At 40.5% G+C, this 26100-nt stretch overlaps 1 protein-coding gene across 6 annotated transcripts in view; it reads right to left on the bottom strand.

Annotated features, from left to right (window-relative positions):
- Nucleotides 1–26100, bottom strand: part of Dyrk2 (Dual-specificity tyrosine phosphorylation-regulated kinase 2) — a 158269-nt gene that overhangs the window by 38177 nt on the left and 93992 nt on the right. The window contains exon 2 of one of the 6 annotated variants that reach the window (XM_087355347.1): nucleotides 10252–11348. The exons of 3 other annotated variants lie outside the window; for them this stretch is intronic. In XM_087355347.1, the coding sequence (XP_087211473.1) occupies nucleotides 10252–11250 (999 nt within the window). In that variant the 5' untranslated portion in view covers nucleotides 11251–11348. 2 more of the 6 variants (XM_087355350.1, XM_087355351.1) reach the window with 2 other exon arrangements.

Here is a 26100-nt window from a genome sequence, read left to right as displayed (position 1 = left end):
CGCCACATTACAAAAACACTGTCACATAAACCTACGCCTATTCTTATGTAAAATGTTGGTATTTAATGAAATTTTATTAAATGTTCAACTACTGGTACTATCTGCCGCCAATTTAATCGTCTCTGATAAAATTCACTGCACGTGATTTTCATTTTATACTGCTAAGAAATTTTGAGATAATGATAATTACAATTAATTTAATATAAAAATAATTCACGCAATAATTTTGCACTTGTAAATCTGAAGGGTCAGAAACGAAGTCCACTACGAACTTAAGCCACAAATATGCAAATAAAATGTATCCGTTAAATCGCAATAATATTGTCGGTAGGATATAAACACGTCAATGCTCCTTTCAAAGTCTTTGATGGTATCAAAATAGACTTATTTACTCAGACCATAAGTAAATAGAACACTAAAATAATTCAGCGTAACGCCCTTGACCACATGTCTGCCACATCGTTTTTCCACTAATTTTGCTGTTCCAGTTTCGCTCCATTTCGTAACATACTCTACTCCATTTTCACAGCACAGATGCTTACTACGTTTATTAAAATCTAACTGAAGCTGTCGTGGCCTGATTCGTTCATCTACATAACCGATGTCGAAAAAGGTCTGTTGTGCCCAAAATCGGCCTACAAACTAAAAACAAGACTTTACGATGGCCTATGCTACTAAATGGAGAACATTTAGCACTGAAATGCAGAACGGTTAGTAGCAACCACGGAAAATAAAGCTTAAAACTGTTATACGTTAGCGTTGTATTTCACTGGGACTGTTAATTGGATTAAATAACTAACACCAAGTTAATTAATATTTCTTGTTTAAAAATTGTAACTACTGTATCTGTCATCTTCACGTGTAACAACGAGCAAGATGTCATCTCCGATGGCGTGGAGAGAGCTCAACGGACGGTCGTTGAACTTTTTGGTGGGCTTATCCCAAGAAGAACACAAAGTCCACATGCACTTGAACTTGATCGACTGTTTGTTTACACATCACTAACTGTGGTGGTCCGGAGTTTTAAAATCTTTTTCACTCACTGTTGTTGTATGCAGTCAGCACCGGTAACACACTAACACAGTTATCTGGAAGCAGAATTGGCGACACTGACGTACTGACTGACCGCGGTACACGGAGAACGAGTGTCTGAAGTGAGGAGTGAAACTTAATTATGAACTACTCTAGTGACAACAATAACAACATCTGAAGAAGTACACATCTGAGTGACTGGGCGTTTAGGCCTACCGCTGCTGAAGCTGTTATCCCAATGCACCTGACTGTACCCCACCGGCGTTGTCCACGATACGAAGGATACGTGTAGTAAGACCCCATGCGATACAAGTCACCATGAGACAGGGCAGGCTGAGCTGATGGACAGGAATTACTTTTACCGACCCAAGAATATTACGACGACAATACGGTTAAAATAAACATGGCCACACACAACAACTCCCTGCCGGTTACCGCTCCATTGTAGGCCAAGACACAAACTGAACTGGATTCAGGTCCCGCGGAAACTGGTGGAGCAAGATTAGTGGCAGGGAGGAGGGTCGCTCCATCTCTTCACACTTTTTTTTTTTTTGCAACAGGGGCCGCCGAGTATGCAGGAAACCACCGCGACACGGCGCCACTTTCGAGAGCGTCATGTCCTAATCCGATCAATAGCCTCGCGCAGCACAAGGCAGAAGCATCACCAACAATAGTATCATCATGTCATCTCCGTGTTCCCACGAGGCTGCAAATGAACAGTGATAAATTCTGTGGGTCACGACAATGACAATAGGTCATCGCCTCAAGATGAATTAAAGAAAGAATGCGTATGGAGTTAACGTAAGAAGAGGTCTGTAGCGTTTGAATCAGGGGTCGGCAACCTTGGTATTATCGCGGGCCACATTGGTATTCGTATCTTTGTCAAGGTCGTTGGAAAAAGTGTCGTGGACTGTAAGCGAAAGTGTATTTCTTCAAAAGAAAAATGCTGTATTAACTTGAAAACAGATAACATTTGTTCTTCTCCATTAATTAAGTTTATTGTAAAGATGTCGTTTGTTAATTTGTTTTGCAGGTTTTCTGAGTAGCTTGTCTTTCGCGTTTGGACTCTTTAATTTCTTCATTATGCTCGTGTTCAAAACAAAATTACAATAAAATGGAATTATCTTAAATTTGTCGGCTTCAAGAACACGTCTTATGAATGCCAACTTATTTAATTCCTCGGAAGCTGTTTGAGTGTAACCAAAAGGAACAAGACAGACAAGTCAACTACGGAAGAGATGGAAGGACCAATTCCACTGACTTGGAGATCGGAACAGGTCAAAAGGCCTAAACTTTGAAGTGCATGATGATGATAATGATGATCACAAGATTGATCTACGAATATTACACTAACAAATTCGTGTAGGTTAAGTTTTTTCTTTGCTTAAACATCACGTCATGAAGTCTGTAGGCGTATTTTAATTCTCGTTAACTCGTTTCTGGCTGGTGTAATATTTTCAGAATCTTCTAGAACAAGGCTTCTAAACCCGCTGACTGAAAATTAAATATTTTATTTTAAACGCTTAATTAATAAAGAGAACAAAGTTTTCTCCCATGTGAACTTATTTGTTGTAATAGGTCAGTAGCATTATGAAAGCTGTCATGGTGTTTCAATATATTGCCATGAAATTTCTGTAATTGTTCTGATTTATAACCTGGCATATCGCGAGTTTGTGAGTGCGAGTGAAGTCGGTTCCTGCTCCTAAAACATTGGAAACCTTATCCTAGATTTTTTTTACTTTTAGCAATATGTAAGCTATACTGTACGGCCTATTATTGACGCTGATTTTTTGTAGTTTATTAGGATAGTTCTGTAAGAAGTTATCTTATTATTTGGTGGCTTTAGTTAGTCATGCCACAGCAGATTCAAGTGTAACTACATATTTTAATTAAATATGTGTCCAAATTCCTCAGCGACTAAATTTTCCTAAGTATCGCTGACACTTTCAGTTAATAATATGAAACAGGTCCTGACTGGATCCACCACACCAGATGTCGTTCAATTACCCCACTACATCAGTCATTGTCGCCATTATATTCATAGCAGAAAGGAAAGAAATAAAAGAATATCAAAAAGTGCAAAGTCAGCAAACTTGCTCTTGGCTTCGACTGGATCTTTGAATTGATGCGTAGGCTGTGTACGAAGTTAAATATGTATGGCAGTTGACCATTACAGACAGACAGACAGACAGACAGACAGACAGACAGATAGATAGATAGATAGATAGATAGATAGATAGATAGATAGATAGATAGATAGATAGATAGATAGATAGATAGATAGATTAACAGACAGACAGATAGATAGATGGTATTTTTAAAACAGTTTGTATTTGCTTTTTTGCTGTTATGAAATATTTAAAAGCATCTGGGTGCTGTACGTGTTTTTTTCCTTTCCCCTCCCATAGCACGCAACAGTCCAGCTGGCAGGATCGGACAAACTCAGATTTTCTACGTATAAAATTACCCTCGAGGAGCAGAAGACGGTGTTATGTGTTATGTTGGCTTTATTAGTTAATTATTCCCTGATACTCACTCCATAGAACAGTGTCTACCCGCGGCACACCTCAATTTGTCAAAGTCTCATGACGGCACACCAAAAGTTTGCCTCACGAAACGAGAGTACGGCCATAAATGTGTAGGTCTATATATATATAAAAATAAATCCTTGTCCTATAAGAATGCAGGCTTATGAAGAAAAACATAACATAACACATATCAAATCTAAAACTTCTTGACGATGGTGAAGAGTCAATTGAATAAAATTTTTGGATATTATCCATCGTCTAGTAAATATAAAAAACGTAAAACGACGTTTCGGAGATGGGACTCTATCTCCGTCTTCAGGTTCCTACACAGTTGGGCCCACTAGATAGAGCTAATCCCTATCTCCGGACTAGCTCTATCTAGTGGGCCCAACTGTGTAGGAACCTGAAGACGGAGATAGAGTCCCATCTCCGAAACGTCGTTTTACGTTTTTTATATTTACTAGACGATGGATAATATCCAAAACTTTTATTCAATTAACATAACACATGTTGAATCTGCTGTCGATGATCAACCTGTGTGTGTGTTTATTACGAATTTTAATTATGAAAGTAATATATCGCGTTTTTCTAACAATAACGTGCTAATATACGATTTTTTTATAAACATTCGTGGCACACCAGTTGCGGAACACTGCCATTGAGCAAATTCCTTGTTGAGAAGCTAACAATATTCAAGAACTCTCCTTCCCCCTATAATGGAACTCGAAGGTTAGTTCATAACTGTGTTCGCAAGAGCCAGTGTTTAGGTAAATGGGGCATAAAATTTAATAACGATCTCCTAGCTGCTTAAAATGCCGTTCAGAAACTCGCACAATCGTAGAAGTTCTCATTCAGGTTTAATCCACCCCAGAGTTGTGTGGTCACGTAACGAACATTTTCCATCGTTACCGTGGTAATGAGCGTAATGGTTTGAAACGTAAATCAGAGACGTGTGCTTCCGTTTTATTTTGAATAAATCTCTCATCCTTGGAATGGTCTCCAATTATTCTAAATCTAAACGTTAATCACTTAATTCATATTGAAGTTCATAAACGTGGACCGACAAGACAGACTGGAAAGGAATCTCCATTGTATGGTTGCAGACGAACAATTCAGTTACTACGTAAGTTGTTAACGACAGGTACTGTAAAGGAATTTCTAGATCAGCGAACGTACACCTACAAAATGGTAGCATTTAAAAAGTCACCATATCAGTACCACTTTTATGACGTGTTGTATTTGGAAATGTGAGTTAAAACAATAGACGACAGCTGATTTCAGCTTTGAAGTCTGAAATTAAACATGTGACGGGATTCCTACATGAATATTTTAACACAGTATTTTCAGACCCAAAATAAAGTTTCAATATCTTTCCAGTTGGCTCCGAAGTACGTGGTATTTTGTGTTTGGTTTCATATTTTGAAGTTTCTGTAGAATCGCATTTAGCAGGAGAACGATTGTAAAGTGATTACTGTTGTTATCGTTGATAATGAAGGTGGTGATAATTACTATGGGTAGAAAGACACAGGTATCACTAATGTCAGGTTGGGCCATCTGAATTTACAAATGAGCATGTACAGATATTCCTAGACTATTAAAGAGTTAGCTTTGGGCAGAAAATTCCCTAGAGGGGCGCGGGTCTATGCGGGGCCCCTCCTTAAATTTCTAGGTGTACAAAAAATAAATAAATAAAATTAAAGTAAAAACGAAATGATGGTAACACGCTGAAAGTATGGGATCAAACACCAAAGAAAGCTTTTAACGGTCATCAATGTGGATGCTGAAACCGCTATAGAACGAAACTACTGTTGACGTCGACGCTAATAATTAATTATAAATTTGGAGAGATACTCATACAGAAGGCTTGTAAAATATTCATAGCGTAAAACTTCCACAATTTGCCAAATTCTGCACGAAAGACTACGACACCCCCCCAGTTTAGACAGTGAGCTGGATTTCGTAGAATGTTTATCTAATGAGAGACATTATGATACTATTTTTAAGTAGTGTGCTAAATGTTTGTTAAAATTCTTCAAATAACGCTGATTTCTTCAGGGATTTTTATAAAACACAAGGTTAATATTCCGTATTATAATGTGTATCCTTAGGCTCACATGAGATAACAAGAACTTCGGTAGCAGAAATTAAATTTTAAATATTTATATGGTAGCAGGAAAAGCGTCTATTTTGCATCTTACACAAAGATATCCCCTGTGAATAAATCGGTGGCCACACTGATGAACTGTCGATTAGGAAGGTTATTAATATCACCAGTGGTGATTAATTATGCTATCAATCTCTGTCGAAGGTGCTTTGCCCTGCAAAATGCACAGGAGGGCAAGGTAATTCACACAGGCTTAACAGATTTCCTCCTGCTAACCACAACCAGTGTTAACTACGGTTTAATCGTATCGGAGGTGCTGATGAACGATGTCTATATGGCAACTAGAACTTATAGGACACCATACAATTAGCGAAGAGTGACAAACGTTAAAATTTAAGTAACTTCCATTTCACAGTAACTCCCGAAAGTTTATTAAAATTTAAAGCGTAAAAGCCTATTAACAGCTAACAGCCGCTTTGTGGTTTTATCGATGACAAAGGGAATCTTTTATTCTTGACAGTGAAATGACAATGGAATAGGATTGACTGATGGGATAAAAACTACGAGAATCTGTGAGTTAATTATGTTTTTAGAACGTGGTTATTCACTATAAGATGACGTTGAATGGGCGTAGCATTTGAGGTTAACTGAGCGTAGCGGGTTAGTGGTTAGTACATCTACCTCGTAATCAGATGGTCAACGAAGATCGGATGTCCTGAGTTGAGTATTGTTGAGAAACTGATAGTCGCTCAGCTGTTGAAGAAATTCCTTTATTTTATGGGACCCATTGATTCTTCAACGTGTTCACAAGAGCCAGCCACTGGTACCCGCTCCGAATCAGATTCCGTTCAGATCCTCACAACTTTTCTAAGACCCGTTTTAATATTATCCTCTCATTCACGCCTGCTCGTAAGTGGTCACTTCATTCCTTGATTTCTTATTAAAGTTCTATTAATTTACCTCTCCTATGCATGATGCTTGTAATATATAGCTGTCCCCGGTGCTTAATTAAGTGCCACTCCATACAGACGTAAGGAGGAGTGAAGGGAGAGCTCCATCAATCTAGGCATTACGTGAAGGTGAGAGGTTAGCTTCACGCCCCCTTCGCTTTACCCAGAGTAAAAAATCCCGGCCCCCACTGGGTAGGGTGTGGGTGGACCCCTGAGCCGGGCTTGACAATGTGGCGAAGAGAGGAGCCCTGCTCTGCCGGGAATCGAACCCGGGTCATTCAACCCAGTAGACTAGCCAGAGTACCGACTGTAAAGTTCCTGTGTATGTGGACATGGGCTTGGCATTATGTTTACTTTATAGAATTCTTTGTGCGCAGAATCAGTTCCTTTTTATATAAAAACTAAATTTGAGATTAACGTAATTGATGGTGCATATTTCGGTTATTATTTTTCTTCAGCGACAAAAGTAAGCACCGGTCTGTAACGATGAATATGAACGTAAACATATCAGAATCGTCCTTTCGTGATGAAGAAACTAAACATGGGTCTAAATCAATACAGACGTCCTTGGGGTTCGAAGTGCGAACAAAACTCCCATCACTTTCTAGTAACGTTAGGCGATGGATAGGAGGATCTAGTCTTCCTGTATATCCAATTTAGGACTGTAACTGAGCTCATTTTTGTGTTTCAGGGTCTTTGTAGCGAAGTGAGTTGTCAAATATTAATTCAAAGGCAGACCTCACAATCAAATAACTGCATCCCATTGGGTTCGCACCTACTGTAAACAAGGCCGTCAGCACCCACATACTCCACTGGCCTCAGTTGTCTTCTGATCTGCATGCAATTAACATTAAAATAAATCTTTAGGTCTTTGCAATCTCAAGACATGTTTGGACCCGAAAATGTGTATGTAGCTGTTTTTGGTGTCCATTAGCAATTTTTTTCCTTTAGAAAAATAAAACGGGCTCGTTTAGAGGACGGTTTGTGGTGTCAGTCTATTCTCGTGGACGAAATGACAACGAAAGTGTTTCTTTTTTTCCCCGTGGAAAAACAGTAATGACCTCTTTGAAGTACTGCCTCTATATTTTGTTGGGAAGGGCCGGAATTGTGACCTTGAGTGGCATGCGGTCCAAATATATACGTACATCGCAAATCAGATTCTCTGAACATGAGCTTAACCTTGCTCTCAGACATTCATAATTCAGTCCCCTCACTCCTCAGTTATTTCGGTGGTCGTTCTGAATTTCTTGGTACATTTTTACCATACCATCATGTACGTTAATGTACAGTAACGCTTTAGACTTCTGTTTGGGAGGTGCACATTTCGAGTATTGGCTGGGCTGGCTCTATCATGACGGAAGTAGATGTTTAAGTCCTTCCGGTTAAATACAAGATAGAAACTTGAAGAATGACACTTCTGCCACCTTACGCATCCTTATCTACTGATCATTGTTCCCATGTCATTTGACGCAATTTAGTAGCGTGAGATTGAAACGTCGTCGTTAAATGACAGAAGAATCAATCAACCTTGTCCCATATAAATAAGACTACAGTGTGAAAATGCACTAAAATTCAATTGTTTCGTCTGTTGGACGAAGTTTCCAGATGCAAGGATAGACGGGCAAGTGCCTTGATGTCCACACAGAAATGCTGTTGAATGCTGGTAATCATTATTACAGGGGTTCCCAAATTCTCAAGACCGGGTTCAACATTCACCCTTTCTTAAATAAGCGCGTGTCCGCGGGGAATAGACTGATCTTTTTTTAAATTTCATTTAAATTCATTACAAATGCTACTAACTTGTCGCAAATGGGTTCACATATTCCTAATCATTCTCTTTTACGAATTTGTTATTTTTTTTATTTGAATTATTCACTTATATTAAATAGCATAAAATTTTTGTGACAACTATTCTGTTCATTATACGGAGTGACGTAGTGGTACAGCGGGCCGTATCAGACTCGCGGGTCGCGCGACCATATAATCCTCGCATTAGGGGACTCAGCCCCGACGTCAAAATGTACATTCACTGCACAATGCAAAACTGCAATTTCTCAGAATTAGTCTGCCTTTCGCTCACCAGGTGTCAGCTCACGTTCGATTCGAGGCCAAGTTTCGCCGAGTTCCGCTAGAGTGTATTGCCTTTCACATTTGCTGTTTATCTGCTTTAAATTATGTATTTGTCGATCTATATTTTAATTTTAAACAGAAGAACAGTATAATATAATTCTTGATGAGCTGTTGATTGTTATTTCACTTAACTTACGACCTGTGCCATTATGTAAAGAAGGGCATTACTCTTTGGAATCACTTGGGGGGGGGGGGGGGAAACAGCTGAGGTCTTCACAATTTTGGCTACGTTAAGCAGCCAACGTGTTCACATTATTTAAAGGAAGAAAAGGATAGATTGCTGTGCACATCATAAATTACGAGGATGCACAGGTGCTAGAAAGATATTACTTCAGATTGCCACGCAGAGGTATTCGAGTCGTACAGAACTACGAAGGTCAGTGTCCCTAGGGCCCTGACCGTCGCCTCCTCTGACAATGGTCTGTTGGTCTACTACAGGGCTCCAAATACGGAAACTAAATTATGTTCTGAGCTGCTGCAAAAGCACCTCGTTAAGTCCAAGGACATCTCTCTAAGACTTGAGGAACCATTGATCTCTCTTCATAACCATTCTCGGCAAAGCCGGCATTGCTGTTGAATGCGCAACACGTCGAAAATTGAGAGCGGAATTAACTATTACCTACGGAAGCTTTCGAGGATGTCTTGGGTTTATATATATCAAAACTTCTCGAAACGGAGAAACGAAGTGGGTAACGTAATTTGGTATTAGGTGTTACATGAATTACGCGTTTCTGCTTTACTAAACTCTGTTAAATATTTCGTAAAAAAATGAGCAAAAAAAAATTAAACTTATTGTTAATTTCATGAGGTACATTTTTCCAGTCCATTAAACTTAAAAGTACAGAATTTTATGTAGACGTCGTTATTTAAAAATGTCATTGCTTGTTTATTAGCATGCTATGTGGAATGTGTGTGTGTGCATTAGACCCCGTGCCATGCTGGTGTCCTCGTTCTAATTAAGTGGCCCACTTCTCGTCTGTGAAACTGAAGAAATGTACGCCGATGCAATATGGCGACAAGTTAAAAAAAAACAGCAGCCATATTATAAGCAAGACTCGAACTCTTAAGCTCAAGAAGTTGCATCGTTATCGCAATTTAAACACTTAGAACAGTGGCGTCAGAAGTTTAACTTCCACGATTAAAAAGTGTGTCGAGACTTTTTATAAGTAAGCCTTGTTATACACAAAATGTTGTCTTTCACATACAAGACTGTTACATAAACAGTGGCTGTGTTATAACTAGTTATAAAAATCCTCTCGCGTTAATGCATTAAGAGAAATTTAGTAATCAGAGTGTGTCGTTTAGGAACAGGATTGCGTATATTATGATACGTACATGCAATACTGACACTTAATTACCAGAATGGTATCCAGGACTCTCAGTTGATGGACATTTTCTTGTTCCACGTGGTGCAAGCCTCTGCTTGCTAAAACTAATGAACCACCACCACAACCCCGAATACCGCATGCCCCGTTCCGACATACAGAGAGATGTTTGTAGTCAGTACCGTGTCGAAGCGATGGAGTCGGTCCTCCGACACTGCGGGCGCAAGAAGTTGTCTGTCTCGCCGACACTGCCTGCAGCCACAGTCGCGGTATCCGAGCAATCTCAAGGGCGGCGGCGGAGGAGGAACTGGAGGCGGAACTGGAGACGACAGTTCCAGCGAGTCTGAGGAACTGGTGTTAGCCCCACCGCTGTACTGCTGATGAGTCTCACGACAAGTCTTGTTGGCATTGCAGTTACCATTGAAGATAAGCCTCGCCTCTCGGAACTCTGGCAGGTAGCGCTGTTGTTGCTGCTGTGGCTTGCCGCTGCAGTTTTGTTGAGGCCGCAGAAAGTCGTCCAGGAGATAAAAGGACTGAGCACGTGTGGAGGAAGAGACAGCCTGATCTTGCTGTGGATACTGATGATGGGACTGTGGGAGGGATGCCGATGGGATCCTCATCAGAGCTCCCAAACTGCGCCACCTTCGTTGTGGCCCCACGTCGCAAGGAGGCGTTTCCATGACTGAGTTCTCTTGTTCGTCTTTTGTAGACCTGGTGCGACGCGACCTGGGAGGCCACCAGGCCTGAGGACTCAGCAGGCTGGCACTCTTCTTCATCAGGACGCCTCGCAAAGATGTCTGATTTTCTTTCTTCGTTCCTGTTCTCGATCTACCCACCATACCATCCTCGTTCTCCCCCTCTTCCTCCAGGACCATGACGGATGTGTTTCCGTACTTGACACTGAGTCGCATGGCCACAGAGGCAGCGGGACCTCTGCCTCCTCTGGGGCGGACCACAAATCCATAATCGGTATCAGCACAAGCCGTTGGCAGAGTGGCTGTCCTCGCGCGATGAGGTCGCTCGCGGGTTGTACCACGAGACAGACAAGAAAATGAGGCGGAATGGCGCAGGGGCGGCGCTGGAGGCGGTGGTTGGCCATTCCTTGTCATGGCTGCCATCTGCAATATATCGTATTGTGGAAGTTCCTCTTGCTGGGAGCGACAAGACACGACCAGCCACATCAGTAGAGCTGAAGTCGCCTGTAGCTCCGGGGCGACTGTTGCATGGTGTTGCTACACTCTTACTGCTAGCTGTTAAACAAGGTGCGGGAGGCTGGGATCTGTAACACGGGCGTGACAGCAGACATAAGCGGGGAGAAGGTGTGCTTTACAACTTGTACAAACTAAAGAAACAATAAACAGTATCACAAAAGACAGTTTAATATGGCGCCAGGAAGGAAGGGTTTAGATGCGCGACAGACAACCCAGCAAATGACAGGAAATAAATCGAGAAGCTGGAATAATAGCATGCATCTGGGCATCAGCAAGAAGCAAGGTTCATGAAGGCCGTTTTGTCTACTTGTAAGGAACTACAGTTAACGTCGTTCCACTCACAGACGACGGTGAATTGGTAAAGATTTGGTAGGACCGAACAAGTTTCACTGTTAAACATTGTAGTGACTGCAGCAGTTGGCCACTGCACTAAAAAAAACACATAACTGCCCGCGGGGAATGTTCAGTCAGGAAAATAGGCCGTCGGATTATCTAACAGTGGATATTCAATAATTCGTAACGTTCTGAAGTTTGGCTGCTGTTCCTTTATTTTGAATATAATAATGGTTTAATGACTTCTGCATGAGAAAGTACATTCCATGTAACCACATTTAAATTCACTACAATTCTCTGGTGAAATGGACTGGATTCAGTGGATGTCTGAAGTCATTATAATTCAAATCAGTAAAGACAGAAGGGGGGGAGCATTCCTGATCATTGGTATTGATCTGTTGCATCGACCTTTTTGAAACACGCATGCATCGTCTCCTTCAAGATTCACTTTCTCTGCATTTTGCACACAGAGCGTATTTATGAGTTTCGTATGATTTTGAGGGGGGAAAAACAGTTATTTCCCTAAACAACTTGAACGCATTTACTTCTGTAACGGAGACACGTGTCTTCGTTGAGGTAAGAGCTGAATTTTTAATGTAGATTTAGTATCGTACTGATGTGTTCTATGTTTGGAATAGTTTACAGAATTACTGTACTATAAAACTCGGTATAACCGTCCTGATAATCCTTATGAGACTGAATTTATGACACAAATATTGGACACATGTATTAACATTGTGCACAGTGCGTGCACTGGTGAATGGTGAAGCGTTAATATGATAATTTAACGGGAACTTTGTGCATGCAGGTTCAGTTGCACTGTATGGAGCACTGAAAGGAAAATCTAGTCACGGAAAGTTGCAGGTCCACATCCTACGCAGACGGGACCCGGTTTATGACGAAACCACCACACAGCTGAAGACTTGCACTGTCCCGATCAGCTTCTTCTTATACCTCACTTAACTAGCGATTATGTAAATTTATACAAACAGTGCTTCATAACGTCAAAATATAACGATTCATAAGGTTAAATGTGAACTTCTCTTCTCATCTAAAGCATGTTTGGTTTTAAGCAAACGTAAAGTTATTCCTACCACAGAATGAAGAGGTGTGGGGGTGTTGTGATGAACCTTCACGCGTATTAGGCATAAGAACTGTTTGGGAATAGGTGGTCAGTTTCACTCTCTGGCCACGTTATAAGAACCTCTCATTTGGAAAAGAAAATTAGTAGATCTTAAAGACGAGAATATAACCGAGGTCGTCCTGACCACAATGTCATTGTACTAACTCACGTATCTGGCCCTTACTTATCTCTTTCGGTGATACTTTATATCACAAAAATATCAGTCTAAATATCATTACGGTACAGGTCAACGACCCTTATACTTCCCTCATTCAATGCATTTACGGATAGCAACTTACTGGTTATTTGTTTCCCTGTAAAGTTTCCTGCACAAATATGATGCGTCAGTAGTCTGCGCCTACAACAGTGCACAGTATCTTATTCGGCGGAATCTCATCGCTGGAAGCCTCTACCTTTTAATTACGATGACGTGCACATGATGAAATGAACGTACGTGTAATATACGTGATATGTATGTAAACAAGAACTGACTGACTTAAAATCATTAATATTTTGTACAGTTATAAAATGATAAAGATCAGATATTAGAAAATAAATGAAGAAGAAGCGATGAACTTTGTTTTCTCATTGACAGCATGCTAACCCTAGTGCTGTGTATGCAAATAGCAAGCGTTTCTTGAACCCCGCGAACAAACTGTGCAGGCAAGTCTTACGACTCCATACATTACGGGTCCTGTGACACCTTGCACTCATGTACAGGTTTCCATAGCAACTAGGTCGAGTACTTGTTACTGTGAGCTGAGTAAAGGAATGCGGTTAACTATTTATCAACATGGCGGAAAAAGTTTCATTATACAAACTGCATACTTCTTTAACCACTTATTTCCAAACATATGTAGGCCTGTCAACCAAGAGATTGAAAGTGTTTCTTCTTTCCGTTTCATTTTGCCAGTTTCCTTTTCAATGTTTTCAATTTCCGATCACTACCTCGACATCAGTTGGGGCTGGTCATTACTGTGGAGTAGTCCCTAAAATTTATTTTCCCTCGTATTGAACATGCAGTTAAATAACAGTATGTACGTTTGTTACTACAAGGACTTGAAGGAAGGTCTGCAAATCTTAGACCAGAATAGATATGGTACACAACACAAGCGAAAAGTACTTGCTATCCGTATTTGACGATTTGTCCTTGGAAGAAAGAAACAAGTCTAAACCGTTGCATAGCACAAGTATTTTTGTTCACCCGGTAAATTTTAATTCACATTTGGTTCCGAATCACTGTTTCACTTGCATTGGCTATGCAGCGTTAGATGCTATGGGAAGATGATAATGAACTGCGAGTGTGTAAGAATTTGTAAATAAGTCGCTGTGCCCTGTTTGAATATAATTTCCCACCATTAATAAAGTCCATTGCCCGGAATCGAAGGATGGCCGTTTGGCCGTAGAAAATTGTTAATATTAATTGAACTAACATGGTTTACGCCATGGCTATAATTAAGATGCACTAGTCACAGAAAAGTTGCATCTGATCAATGGTCTGTATCCCTTGGACTGCAGGATGTACACAGATGACAAAGGAGAACTAACTGAAAGTCGAGTTAGCACACAGCTGTGAGAATTTATTTTGGAATGTTTGGCAGATGAGTCATCCTGCAGGAACGAAGAAGCTGTATGTAGCATCCGAAATACGAACTTTGCGAACGAAGCATTGCGCGCCGCTGGCTTACGTTCAAAACTCTTCCCTGTCTCTTTTGCGGAGCTGGGAATTTCTGATTAAATCTCACTGAACTTTTGATTACACACATTAACGCAGCGCGTAGTATCGAATAATGCGTGTTCTGTCCGAACCCATGTCTGATGTTACCAGTTTTGCTGTTCATACAACTTCGGTTTTCACCCTGAAGAAAGGAGCTGCAACGTGTGCCGAAATCATCAATACACTCTGTGGAAAAAATTCGTAGTTACACATTGTTTAAGCAGGTGGCACACATAGCTGTTATTAAATTTTTATTGTCAGCAAAAACATAGACATAAACCAGTCAGCATCGCAGACTGTGATTCTGAACGTGACTTCCGTGTCATTTCTGACACCGCTTTAAGCGCAAAGCCTGCTTATAACAAGTCAGAATTATCACATCCCTTCTAATACCACAATCTAATCATACTAAAGCGTGTCTTATTTGTCCCTGATTAGTAGTCTATGAAATATTGGCCACCAAACACGAAGCTAAGTTACAGAGTGTCAACTACGCCTTATACAATATTTGGCTTAATATATCGGCTCGTTTGGTATTCTGTTCATCTTGTTTTCTATTTATCAGCCAGTTTAAGTCCCTGCGTAAAAAGATGATTGTTTGATGTTTCTTAAAAGGAAAGCGGTGAACCTAAGCAAATGACAAGATAAAACATGCTTTGGGGCAACCGGTGCCTGAAAGCAGTTTCCGAGGTCGTCTCTTGCGGTTCATGCCAATTCGACCCTGACTTCCAGTTAAGATGTACTCAGATATGGTTAGCCTCCTGATCGATATTCCGCCTGAGAAGAAAACAGTGTTGAACTACTTCACGCTCTAATAGCCATCATAAAACAAGATATAACCCAGTTAGCGAAAGGAGATTTCTTAAGCATTGTAGTAAGATCATGGATAATATACTATTATATAATAGATAATTAACTATGGGAAACACGTGGACTAGGATTACAGACGCTGTCCTTTTAAAACGACAGATGAAACATCGTTTTCTGCTTCAGTAAGGTGCACTAAAGCTTATAATGAAACGCTTTATTTGTCTGAAACTTCACGGCATCAAAGTGTTCCTGAACATTCTAAACCCACAAAAATTTAGTCGGAAACCCGAAAGGGAAACAGTCAAATATAGGATGATAATATTAAAATGGGTCTTGTGGAAATAGGATGTGAGGGTATGTAACGGATTCAAATAACGTAAAATAGACTCACGGGCACGGTAATGAACGTTAGGGTTTAGTGGCGTGGGGTAGGGATCTTAAAAACTTATTGACTACTGTCTTCTTGGGAAAGGTCCTGTTCCATGTAGATGATTTCATTGGTTACTTTGTTACGTTGTCAGTCAGTCAAGCGTTGGCCTAGCTATATTCCCGAAAGGTGACACATGGAAAACTATTTATTTACTTATTTATTTATACACAGAAACGCACACTCGATGTGCTGCTGAAAGCTTCCCGTTGCGTTCGGTCGAAATCGATCCTAGTCGAAGACGGATCTCACTCACACGTCTTTATCAGCTCGTAGTTCAGGTGAAACAACGTAGCGTGTGGGTGATGTTACAGTTCTAGAAAATTGATAGCGATTCTACTGTAGTCATTAAAACACATTTGACCATGAACTTCAACTGCTGTCAGCATGCAAACTGCAGAACGTGAAATAAACTCTTTGTGACAAATATGTTTGGGGATTATTGGTCTATTACAGTTTTAGTAAGTTGTTCCTGAGACTTCTTCTCAGCGCTTCATTCTTTAGAGAACATTAATTTTTCCCGAATTCCAATTTATATTTCTCATCTGAACCGATGCTGTGATTCTTATTGTTTCCTCTGACACACAAAGAGTGAAGCAAAATTTTAAATCTGGTAAAAGTGGCCTCTTTCATCACATGTATACTGCACATAGTACATGTTCTTCTGCTTCAATTGTTTTTCTCCGGGCTTTCAAATCTGCGGAAACAAAGAACGAGTCACATTCCAGCGAACTTGCTTGTGCAAGTTAATCTCTCATTAAAATGTAAAATTAATACCGTAATAAACATTCGAGTTCCATGAATGGCGGAGAATTTCTTAGTAAGCTGAGCGAATGTTAGACCTACAATGTTCCACGGAGTCTATCAATCTCTCACCACAGGCGACTGATATGAACATATCTGTGTGTCTTAGAGAACAGTCACGAAAGGATTATTATTACCTTTTTAAGTAAGGAATGCTTGGAACCTGCCCGTTAGGTGTAAATAATATAAAAGATGCGTGAAGTGGCGTCATTTCTTGTCAATGGGAATATTCATGTACGAAACTGCCTTTTCATATTAGGAAGCTAGGTATTACATAATTTCAGTAAAGTTCATTTTGTTGAGTCCAGGGAAAAGAAAGAGTATTTTCGCAAGCATTATGTAATTTTCTGGCATGCAGAGTGTATTTTACGGATGGGTGCAACATGAATATCCTGTACTTACAAAATAAGGATTCTTTTCCGAATTGCAGCACAATAAGCATATCCATTGACATGAAAGGAAGCAGGCTCTGAATAGAGTAATTATAATATTGTTCCAATTTCTCACTAAGCATAACATGAAACGCTGTCTGAGCCAGAGCAAAAGTACCTCATTAATGTTTTCTGCAACAGTGACCCAGAGGTATACGAAATTTTCTCTCCTAAATTATTAACTCATTAAAGAACGGGAATAATTAAAACAACACAAAACGTCAGGAGTTGCTTTCAGAAATAAATTGAATCCAAACTAGCTGATACAGATCTATGACGAAAATTTTATTATAAACAGGAAGTACTGTTCGCGACTGTAATCTTGAGTCTTGCAAGGAATGCAAGAAGTCCGAAGCTTTAAAGGATATTGCATAACAGACACTATCTTTCCTCCTTCCGCCTTCGCTCCACAAGTCTCAAGATTACAGTCGCGAACAGTAATTATTATTTTTTGAAATTTTAAGCACCAATTACGGACACCGTAGTTTACTGATATCGATATCTCTCAGGGAAGAAACCATAACTCAGTGTCGTTTACACAATCAAAAAACAAATTTCTTTTCAGGTATACCAGTCTATGTCCGTTTCTGCAAGGACACTAATTCCATACGTGAATTTATATTCAAAGTTTTGAAGATAATGTGCCATTAAACGAGATTCATAATTCAACGTAAATATGATTTTGAGTGAAATATAATGATAACACTGAAGGTGAACCTTCGCAAATGTCAGCCAATCTTTTCTCTTCAGCTGGAATGTACCGATTACCTGCTGGCATTCCACGCACCATAAGGACTGTGGGCTGTGGACATGTGACCTTGGGTGTCGTCTGGTCGCCCACGGGCATCAAAAGTCAGGAAGTGTTTCAGTCCGCCTTCGCCTTTGCATATGGCGGATGTCTCATCCCCCCCTCCCACCGCCAATTCTATTTTGGATGAAGCAAATACGTAAAAGGAGGAAAAATAAATGCATAATTTGTCCCATAACTTTCAAAGTACACAGTCAATATCAGAACCTGATTTAATCATAATCCGTCATGTTTTGAAAATAGAGCTTGCCACCAATGTAAACAAAACAGTGTTCAGCGAGTTTTGTACCCAATGAGGTTAAATTATTAATGCGATAAAGGAAAAATGTTGCTTAGTTTTCATTCAGCTGTGCAGCGGATTTGTAACTACGTATTTTCTCAAATCTAGACATAAAATCGATCTTTATTCTTCTACACTGAATGATTTGGCTTCTCTTGCTATAGCGTTACCACTGTTTACGTTCATAGCAGATTAATCGTTCCCATACTGATGTTAGAGTGTTATAAATTAATAACTGAGAGGGCTTAAGTTGTTCTGTCGAAATGTTAGTTTTCATACTGTCTGACTTCTCTGTCTTGTTATTTCATTTGGATAAACGGTTGTGACTTCAAAATTTAACCTCTTTTCACAATCTTATCCACAAAATACCCGGTTTATTATAATAAATCATTGCATAATTTAATACAGGTTTATCATTATTTTCAAGCATCGGAGGTGGGAGTATTTACAATAATGGGTCGGTTATATAATAACCCATATTTAATTTCGAAGCTCATGTTGTAAATACTATTTTCAGATATTATCATTATATTAAAATCAAATTTCGGTTAATGATTGTATGCGTAGTTAACGTGAAACAACAGCAAAGACAGACGAAAACTACAGTATTTGTCTCTCAGTGTTTGTACCGACCCATTACCCGGAAGCTACGATAATGAGGGATCTTGTAAACATAATCATGCCCATTGGGCCATTGCTGATAAGTTTAAACAGTGGTACTTCCAACTGTTTCCCCCCAGAATCCACCATTCTGTTGCTCCAACCAAGGGTCAACGTTCGAGTTTCATGAACCTCACATGCGTGCTGTAAGCACCAGACGTCCAGTGTCGGTCGGTTCTTCGGTTCTTCCAGCCCCAGACAATAGCGACCGCGTAGCGGAACTCTTTCAAAACAATGTCATTGACTTTCACGGAAAGTGATAATCGCTTAACACCGGTCTGCATACTTTTCCATATACACGATTCAGCATACGTGTTCTAAGAGGAAGTGCCAATATTGGAAGAGTACGTAGGCCCATATTCGTTTATTTCGCACCAGAATGCCGCAAACCACGGATTCGGATCGGTTTCATTCGGGTGTGCGAAATTTCCTTATGTGCAAACACTGTGTTCTAAGATGGCAGTCTTCTAGGTTGTAGCGCTGTGTACTCTGATAGAAGTTTACCAACGTTTCAGAGGTCCTTACTGTCCTAGCAAGCACGTTTTAAACGCCGATAAACTTTTACCAGGCAACATGGTGCAACCTCTCCGAAGACAGCCATATTTTTTAAATGTCGTTATGTTTTACAATATTGTAGCCGAAAACTAAGGGAAAAGCATTTTGCAGACCTAGGTGCAGATGGGACTTTTATCAAAATGGGCCTAAGGATGTAGAGTGTGAGGACACTTACAACTGCGTTGGATCTTAGGGTTCTTTGAAAGGCAACGAATTTATTAACTAGCTGCGACTTCAGTGACTCAAGAAGGACTCTGCCCTGTGGAGTTAGTTAATCTGCTTGGATCAAAATTCAATTGCTTTGAACACCTTATGGAAGCTGTCAATGTTAGTTCAATGTGCTGAACCGAACACAAAGGAAAACGCCTGTCTCATTCTGCGTGGGACGCAATGAATTGTAAATCATAAGTGATGGAAACGGGTGTGGTACCAACCCTCTGTTCTCTTGTGGCCTAGGCGAACAACACGTAATACCTTAGAATAATCTCAGTGAAGATTTGGTCAGCGACTGCCTGAATGTAGAACATTCGCACTTGTGGGATAGCACTGCTTCACAGTTAAAATGGTAATCGCAGTTAACTACACAGAGCCGAGTCCTTCTTGGGAAGGGTCTTCACCAGAGCCGATCCAGGTGGGATCTCCAAACCCTATTTCCTTAACGCCCATTTCAAAATTCAGCAACTGAGGATGTGAAGTTACATTCTGCCTGAAATATATTCCTTGTCAGATGCGAACATTTGAACGTCACTGAAGACGAAACACGTAAGCATTTTGCCGAGTAATTTTAAACGCTTGCTAGAAATCTACAAGGTTAATTTCCAATGCATTTGACTGCAGGCTATTGTCAGCATCTATCCTTGAAATTTTTGCAACATTAACAGCAACAGTATGTTACAGTATTCATTGAAGTAATTGAACAAACTGTCCGAAATGATAATAAAGTTCGCATTAACTCTTGACCCTTTGAAGCCGAATCTCATCTAAGTGATATGGAAATATTCAGTTCCTACCGGAAAAGGGGACCAGTCGGTTGTACATAACTATTTAGAGGTAATATTGGATGAAATAATACTTTTTTCTTGTTCTGAGATAAAACCCTTTGTTTCATGGATTAAATACCAATGTACGTGAGTCTTAACATTAAAATATGCTGACTGTGTGAGTAATCTGAATGCTTTGAAGTGGCATTGACGGCGATTCTGACTATATGAACAAACATTTGTGTGATCAGAGTGTGTTTGTACTTCAGCAACTGAAGGCAATGACCACGAAATTCATCAGCGTGGGAAGGAACTTCAGATATAAGACACACAAATGTAAATCGGCTACACATTTCTTCTGTGTATTAATGAATTCGTGGGCAGATAACGTGTACACTCGTGTGCAAAACGAATATGTTTTCGTGAGAATTAACTTCGTTGCAGCCTCTAATGAGAGACAATAAGAGATGTTGAGCACTGCCGTGTCGTTCTTAAATAACTCTATTTAGTCCCACTTGTTTTAAAAAGCCAAGCCCCTCCCTGTGAGTCTGGATTAAAAACAAATTATCTTGGTACGCCTGGATAAACTGAGCTACGAACCTGCGGCCACAAAAATGTGCTACTTCCTAACCCAACTGTACGTTGGCCTGCATTATAGACCCACGTTTACCTAACCGTAGTGTAAAATAAAGCTGAAATCAGTTTTTGTATTTTCACCTAAGCATAATATTGCCTCAAAACAGTCCGAAATATTAGACAGTGTAGGCGACATTGCGATTCATTTCTGTTACTCCGGAGTCCGGTGTTAGAAATGTGGGGGTGAACTGCGATTACCAACTGAATCATAAGCACTGTAGGACGAAAGAAAGAAATAAATAAATAAATAAATAAATGAGAAGGCCCTGTGATAAATGACATGAGAGATGGGCGAATTGTTAAACCCACGTTTGCTGCATAATACCAAGGAGATCAAGTTTATTTTAGACCTTACGAAATTGTTTGTAAGTAGTTTAGAATAAAGGTTATGTTGAAGATTTAGAGAGGCTAAAATAAAGGTGAGGGCAAGAGGGGTTTACGGCCAGAATGGGGCACAGTAGTAGAGTGGGGTTTCTTCTAGCTCAGGGGTCGGAAACATTTCTTCCCTTGTTTCATTACCGCAACTATGCGTATCCTTGTCGAGGTCCAGCCTCTGACGTACTCATTTTGGAACATAAAATAACATTCTTGATTTTGTGAAGGAAAGTTCCGCATTGGCTAATCCCCAAATTATGTAATGGGCCGCATATAAAGGATGCAAGGGCTAAAGTCGCATACAAGTAACAGTATAGGGCAGTCAGCTGTTTTGTAATTTTTTCAGACCAAAACAAAATTCTTATCTGGCAACGTGAGTGCGCATCACGGTTTGAAAATTACTAGAAAGTTGTTCAAGGCCGGACAGGACGTTATCGAGTTCGTAACACCATGCGTACTGCATGAGTGGGCAAATGATTCGCCGTGATCATTCGACTACTGCTCCGACAGCGTTGTTTAGCGGGTAAAGCTGTGCAGGCGCTGCACAATGAAAGAGACAGTGTTAGTTGATCTCTAAGTGCGATTAGTATAAAAGTCTGTGTTTCACGTTAAGGATGTGCATAGTACTAGAAAGTACAGTGTTATGACAAGAACTGTCACAGCAGAAATACGCGAACTGACATTTAAATGTTGCAAAACGTGTTCAGGCATATAAGAAGTGCACAGGCTACTTGTATATTATAACAAGTGCATTTCTTTTAATACAGTACGGGACGCCTTGATGTTTCTCAGCCCACATCAGCGTAATACATTCTAAAATGTGTCGACATGAATTATCATGGTACACATTATATATACGTGGTGTATTTTCACAAATATTTGCTCCAGGGTCAGCGGTTTCTCCATTGTCGTTGAAGCTAATGAATTCAGCGCCAAAATAGAAGAGGAACAAGAACAATTCCTTTCAGTAATTCGAAATTACAATAAAACTAATGTCACTGTATAAGACTGTATTAGACCTAATAGGTTTGTTGCTGGCGGTTTCAAGGAATTAACGTTCGTGTACATCTACTGCTGACAGCTAAGATTAATCATTCAATATAGACGTGTATTAGTGAGGATATTTTGACTTTTATTGGGTTTGAGGTGATATTATCATACCAACAGAAAGGATGTTATTAATTGATTCTTTAATATTTACTAATTTTATTGAAGACCTTCGTTCACTGTAACTGTTACGTAATATAATATTATTAATTAACGCATTGACCTCCTTCATCCTGTGTAAATTATGCTACGAACAGAAGTGTGAATTTTATTTTGCAGTAGCGTAAAAACTGAAGTTCCGAAACAAATTCTCTGTCAAGTGTGTCATTTGCAGTGATTGTGTTCCGACCTCTGTGTCCAATTCTGAAGCACGTCTGATTGGCAGCTGCAGTTTTTCCCGTGTTACGTTTACCGCAATGATCTGCAAATCTGTGTCGCACTTAAATGACTATATAACGAACCAAACGTACCCGCATTTCACTTGACAAACGGGATATTTAATGAAGCCAAGGTTGCCAGATCTGATTTATAATTGAACAGGAATTGAAAAGATAGGATGCAGGCACGTGGCAACATGTGTTTCCGCCCCTATTTGGCCGGAAGTGGTTCGCTGTGGGATGTGTTCATCACGCACGACCGGCAACTGGCTCGGAACAGAGACCCGTGTTCCGTGGCTTGAATTCTCTGGGCTTAGTGTGTGTTTCGTAGGAGATGTGGGTGACTGACCCTCCCTGCATTTATGACGTCACTTTATTAGTCCTGTACATTTGTGAACGTTGTGTTAGTTCCCCGGTAATGGGTGTATATTGGGCCTTTATTTTTATTCAAAGACTCCTTGCCCTTTTCTGAAACTGAAACAGCGAATTCTGTTGCATTAAGAATCTTGCATCAGCAGTATAGCTAGATATAATTCGCGTATCATTCTGTACAGGTGTGACATCGCAATTTTGTTAGTGTCCATTGTCTGAGGCATATTTAGTACATAAGCATATGGCGTTTCCGTAACTGACCGTATTTCCGTCTTCGGGCGGTTGGTTTTCGTTGTACTAACACTGTGGTTGCGGAACCCGAAGAGTTAACATGGCCGACACCGAAGCCCGTCATTGACCGCGATCCTACCCTGAATATCTCTCTCAGACCCATATTATTTTCCTGTGTTTCCAGAACCTCAAAGTATGAGACCACTTTTCATACCCATATAAATTTGGAAAAATTAGTTTGTGTACCCTGACCTTTATTATTTAGGAAGATTGAAGTAATGGTCACAGGTGACAGGTATTTTTGTTGTTAATTTTCCTATTAGTGGTAGCAGCACTCCAGCAAACGATGATAAATTTGAACAGGCTAGCAGAGCTATAAAGCGCCAGATTTTAATCCTGCGATAATGCTGTCCGGAACAATTAGGAATCCTGAATCAGGTTCGTAATTTTTCTTACCCCTTTAAAGCCTAATGGTGTATATATACTCCAACTTCTTTAATAATCGTGTGGTTCTCATTGTAAACAGCTACTATTTCCATAAGAAGCGTTAATAAATTGGTCTTCATAATGGTTAAGTGCAGTGTTTTATTTGCGGTACTGGCTGAATTGTTAGAAAATATTTAGGCTAGTTGTGGCTTCAAATGGTTAAGGTTTCCAAGGGATTTTCAGGAGTGCGCTTTCAAATAGACCACGACCGTTTCATAATTTAGTGAACAACTCTGTGTTGAATTTAGAAGTGGCAACGTAAATGTACACTGATTTTCCATCGGTATTGAATTAAGTTAATGCCCTAGAGACCTGGCAAAAGAACGCTCCAACTCCAAAACATTATGCAGCTGTGCAGAAGGCCTGGAAAACAACGCCAAACACATCGTTAAACACAACGCCGGAAATGAGTTCACAGAGTATAGTCCTATCTCCTTGGTCATGTGTTTATGTAAACAATGAAATATCAGAAGACCACGTTTGTGTTGTCCGGGAAATTAATGGCAAATAAAAAGACAACACGCAAGATATGAAAACAAAAATAATGATTCCGTGTTACGGACTGTAACTACATGTTTTGCAGTTATGGGGCACTTCCTTTCACGACCTGACTGCTTCCAGTCGCAACCTGTAGCGTCGTGAAAGTACGTAGACTGTGTCAGCGCCCTTTGGATGTAATAGCGTGACCCTGTGTACAACCAGCGACTCTAGTACAGCCAACTACCGGAGCATTTCCCAAAGTATTTTACACTTGGGTGACTCTGACTTCTTCCTTCCTGTGGTGCTTTAATATGCAGTGGTTGTATCGTGTGAAACATAAACAACAGCGACAGACTGGTTAGTACGTGGCCTTGTCCCCACTATGTTGGAAGACAACTTGTCACAGAAAAATTATCGTCATGTTTTTCACGGACCTTGCGTGCGAATGTGAGGATCGTATGAGGCGAGGAAGCTCTGTCAGAAAGTGACCGACTACAGTCGTTCAGACCCGGGTGCAATCTCCGGCAGGGGCGAATAATTTTTTATTCTAGCTCTTGCGTCCATACCGGCTCTGGGGGTCCACACTAGCTTTCCATCCCCGGGGGTAAAGCACGGCCGGGCATGACGCTGACCACTCACCACCACACCATCTAATGTCGAGGTCCGACAGTACTTCGAAACAGGCCACGACTTCTCTCCATTCATTCGTTGCTTTAATTCATACCTTTTATCTGTTTTCTCTTTGTCTCTTTAATTGAAAGACATGACAAAATTGTAACGCCTTAAAACCGAAGCTCTTCTAAATATGGAAAATTTGCTTAGGAAAATAATCGCTCTTTTTCAGCTTAGCCTTTCATACGAAACCCATAAATACAGTGTTTTATTAGTTGCCAGTGGCTTGTAAAGGGTTAAATAGGCAACAACCTATTGATCCCGCGTTCTGTTGTCAGGCTAATGATACAGAGAACAGCCTGAGACATTTGATGACGATTGTGAAAGGCGAGTGGGAAGGGACGGGAGGCAACGTGATCTCTTCAAATGTATTATTTTCATTAGAGGAATCTGGGGGAACGACGACATTTCTTGGAATAACTGAACCCGACCGGGATTCTAATCGAGTTCTGCGGAATGAGAAGCATGGGCTGTAGCCACAGTTCATGGTCCCTTGAAAGGGAATAGGAGTTTCAAAACCGGCTGTGCCGGTTTCAGGCCCCTGCTCACAGCGGCTCCTTCCACGATCGTTCAAACATCACGCAGCAGTTACGGTGGAAAAAAACAGCATTTTCGTTTTCGAAAGACATAAATAAACAGAAACCGCTATAGTAAGTACATATTACACGTACATTGTCACCAATCAATAATGCGCAGGGATGACGATGAATATTTTTGTTTCGTGACAGCACAAATCAGGATCTTCTTCAGGTTTTGAACTACCTTTACTCCGAGACCGGCCAAATGCCGATTCAGAGATGAAGCCTCTAACTTAGGACCGAGTGTATGATAATGTGGTGCTCGGTCAGGGCTATCGCACACCTAATGGGGCGGTGAGAGAAGTGGTGGAGTAATGATGGAATGAGAGGAAAACCGAGAATCTACGAGGGTTTTCTCCAGTGCCACGCCGTCTACCATAAATATGACCTGAAGTCACCCAGGGTTGAACCCGGTTCTCCGCGGCGAGACGCCAACATAGAACTTCCTGATAACAGGACGAACAACTACGTCGCGTATGTATGGTAAAAGTTTCCTTCGTCTCAGCGAGTCATATAAGCAGTTGCACATGTATGAACGCAAGTCTGGATTCTATTACAGACGTCGCTGTGTGTGACCTTGTTCTGGAGAGGTTTATTATCTTCGAGAACCCGCTGCTGGTACAGCGGGCATTGTCCTA

This window comes from Zootermopsis nevadensis, unplaced genomic scaffold (assembly GCF_977971745.1).
Source record: "Zootermopsis nevadensis isolate Lab colony 2312 unplaced genomic scaffold, Znev_1.0 Znev_ptg000024l, whole genome shotgun sequence".
Classification (NCBI taxonomy): Eukaryota; Metazoa; Arthropoda; class Insecta; order Blattodea; family Termopsidae; genus Zootermopsis; species Zootermopsis nevadensis.
This window is presented reverse-complemented; position numbering and strand designations above follow the sequence as displayed.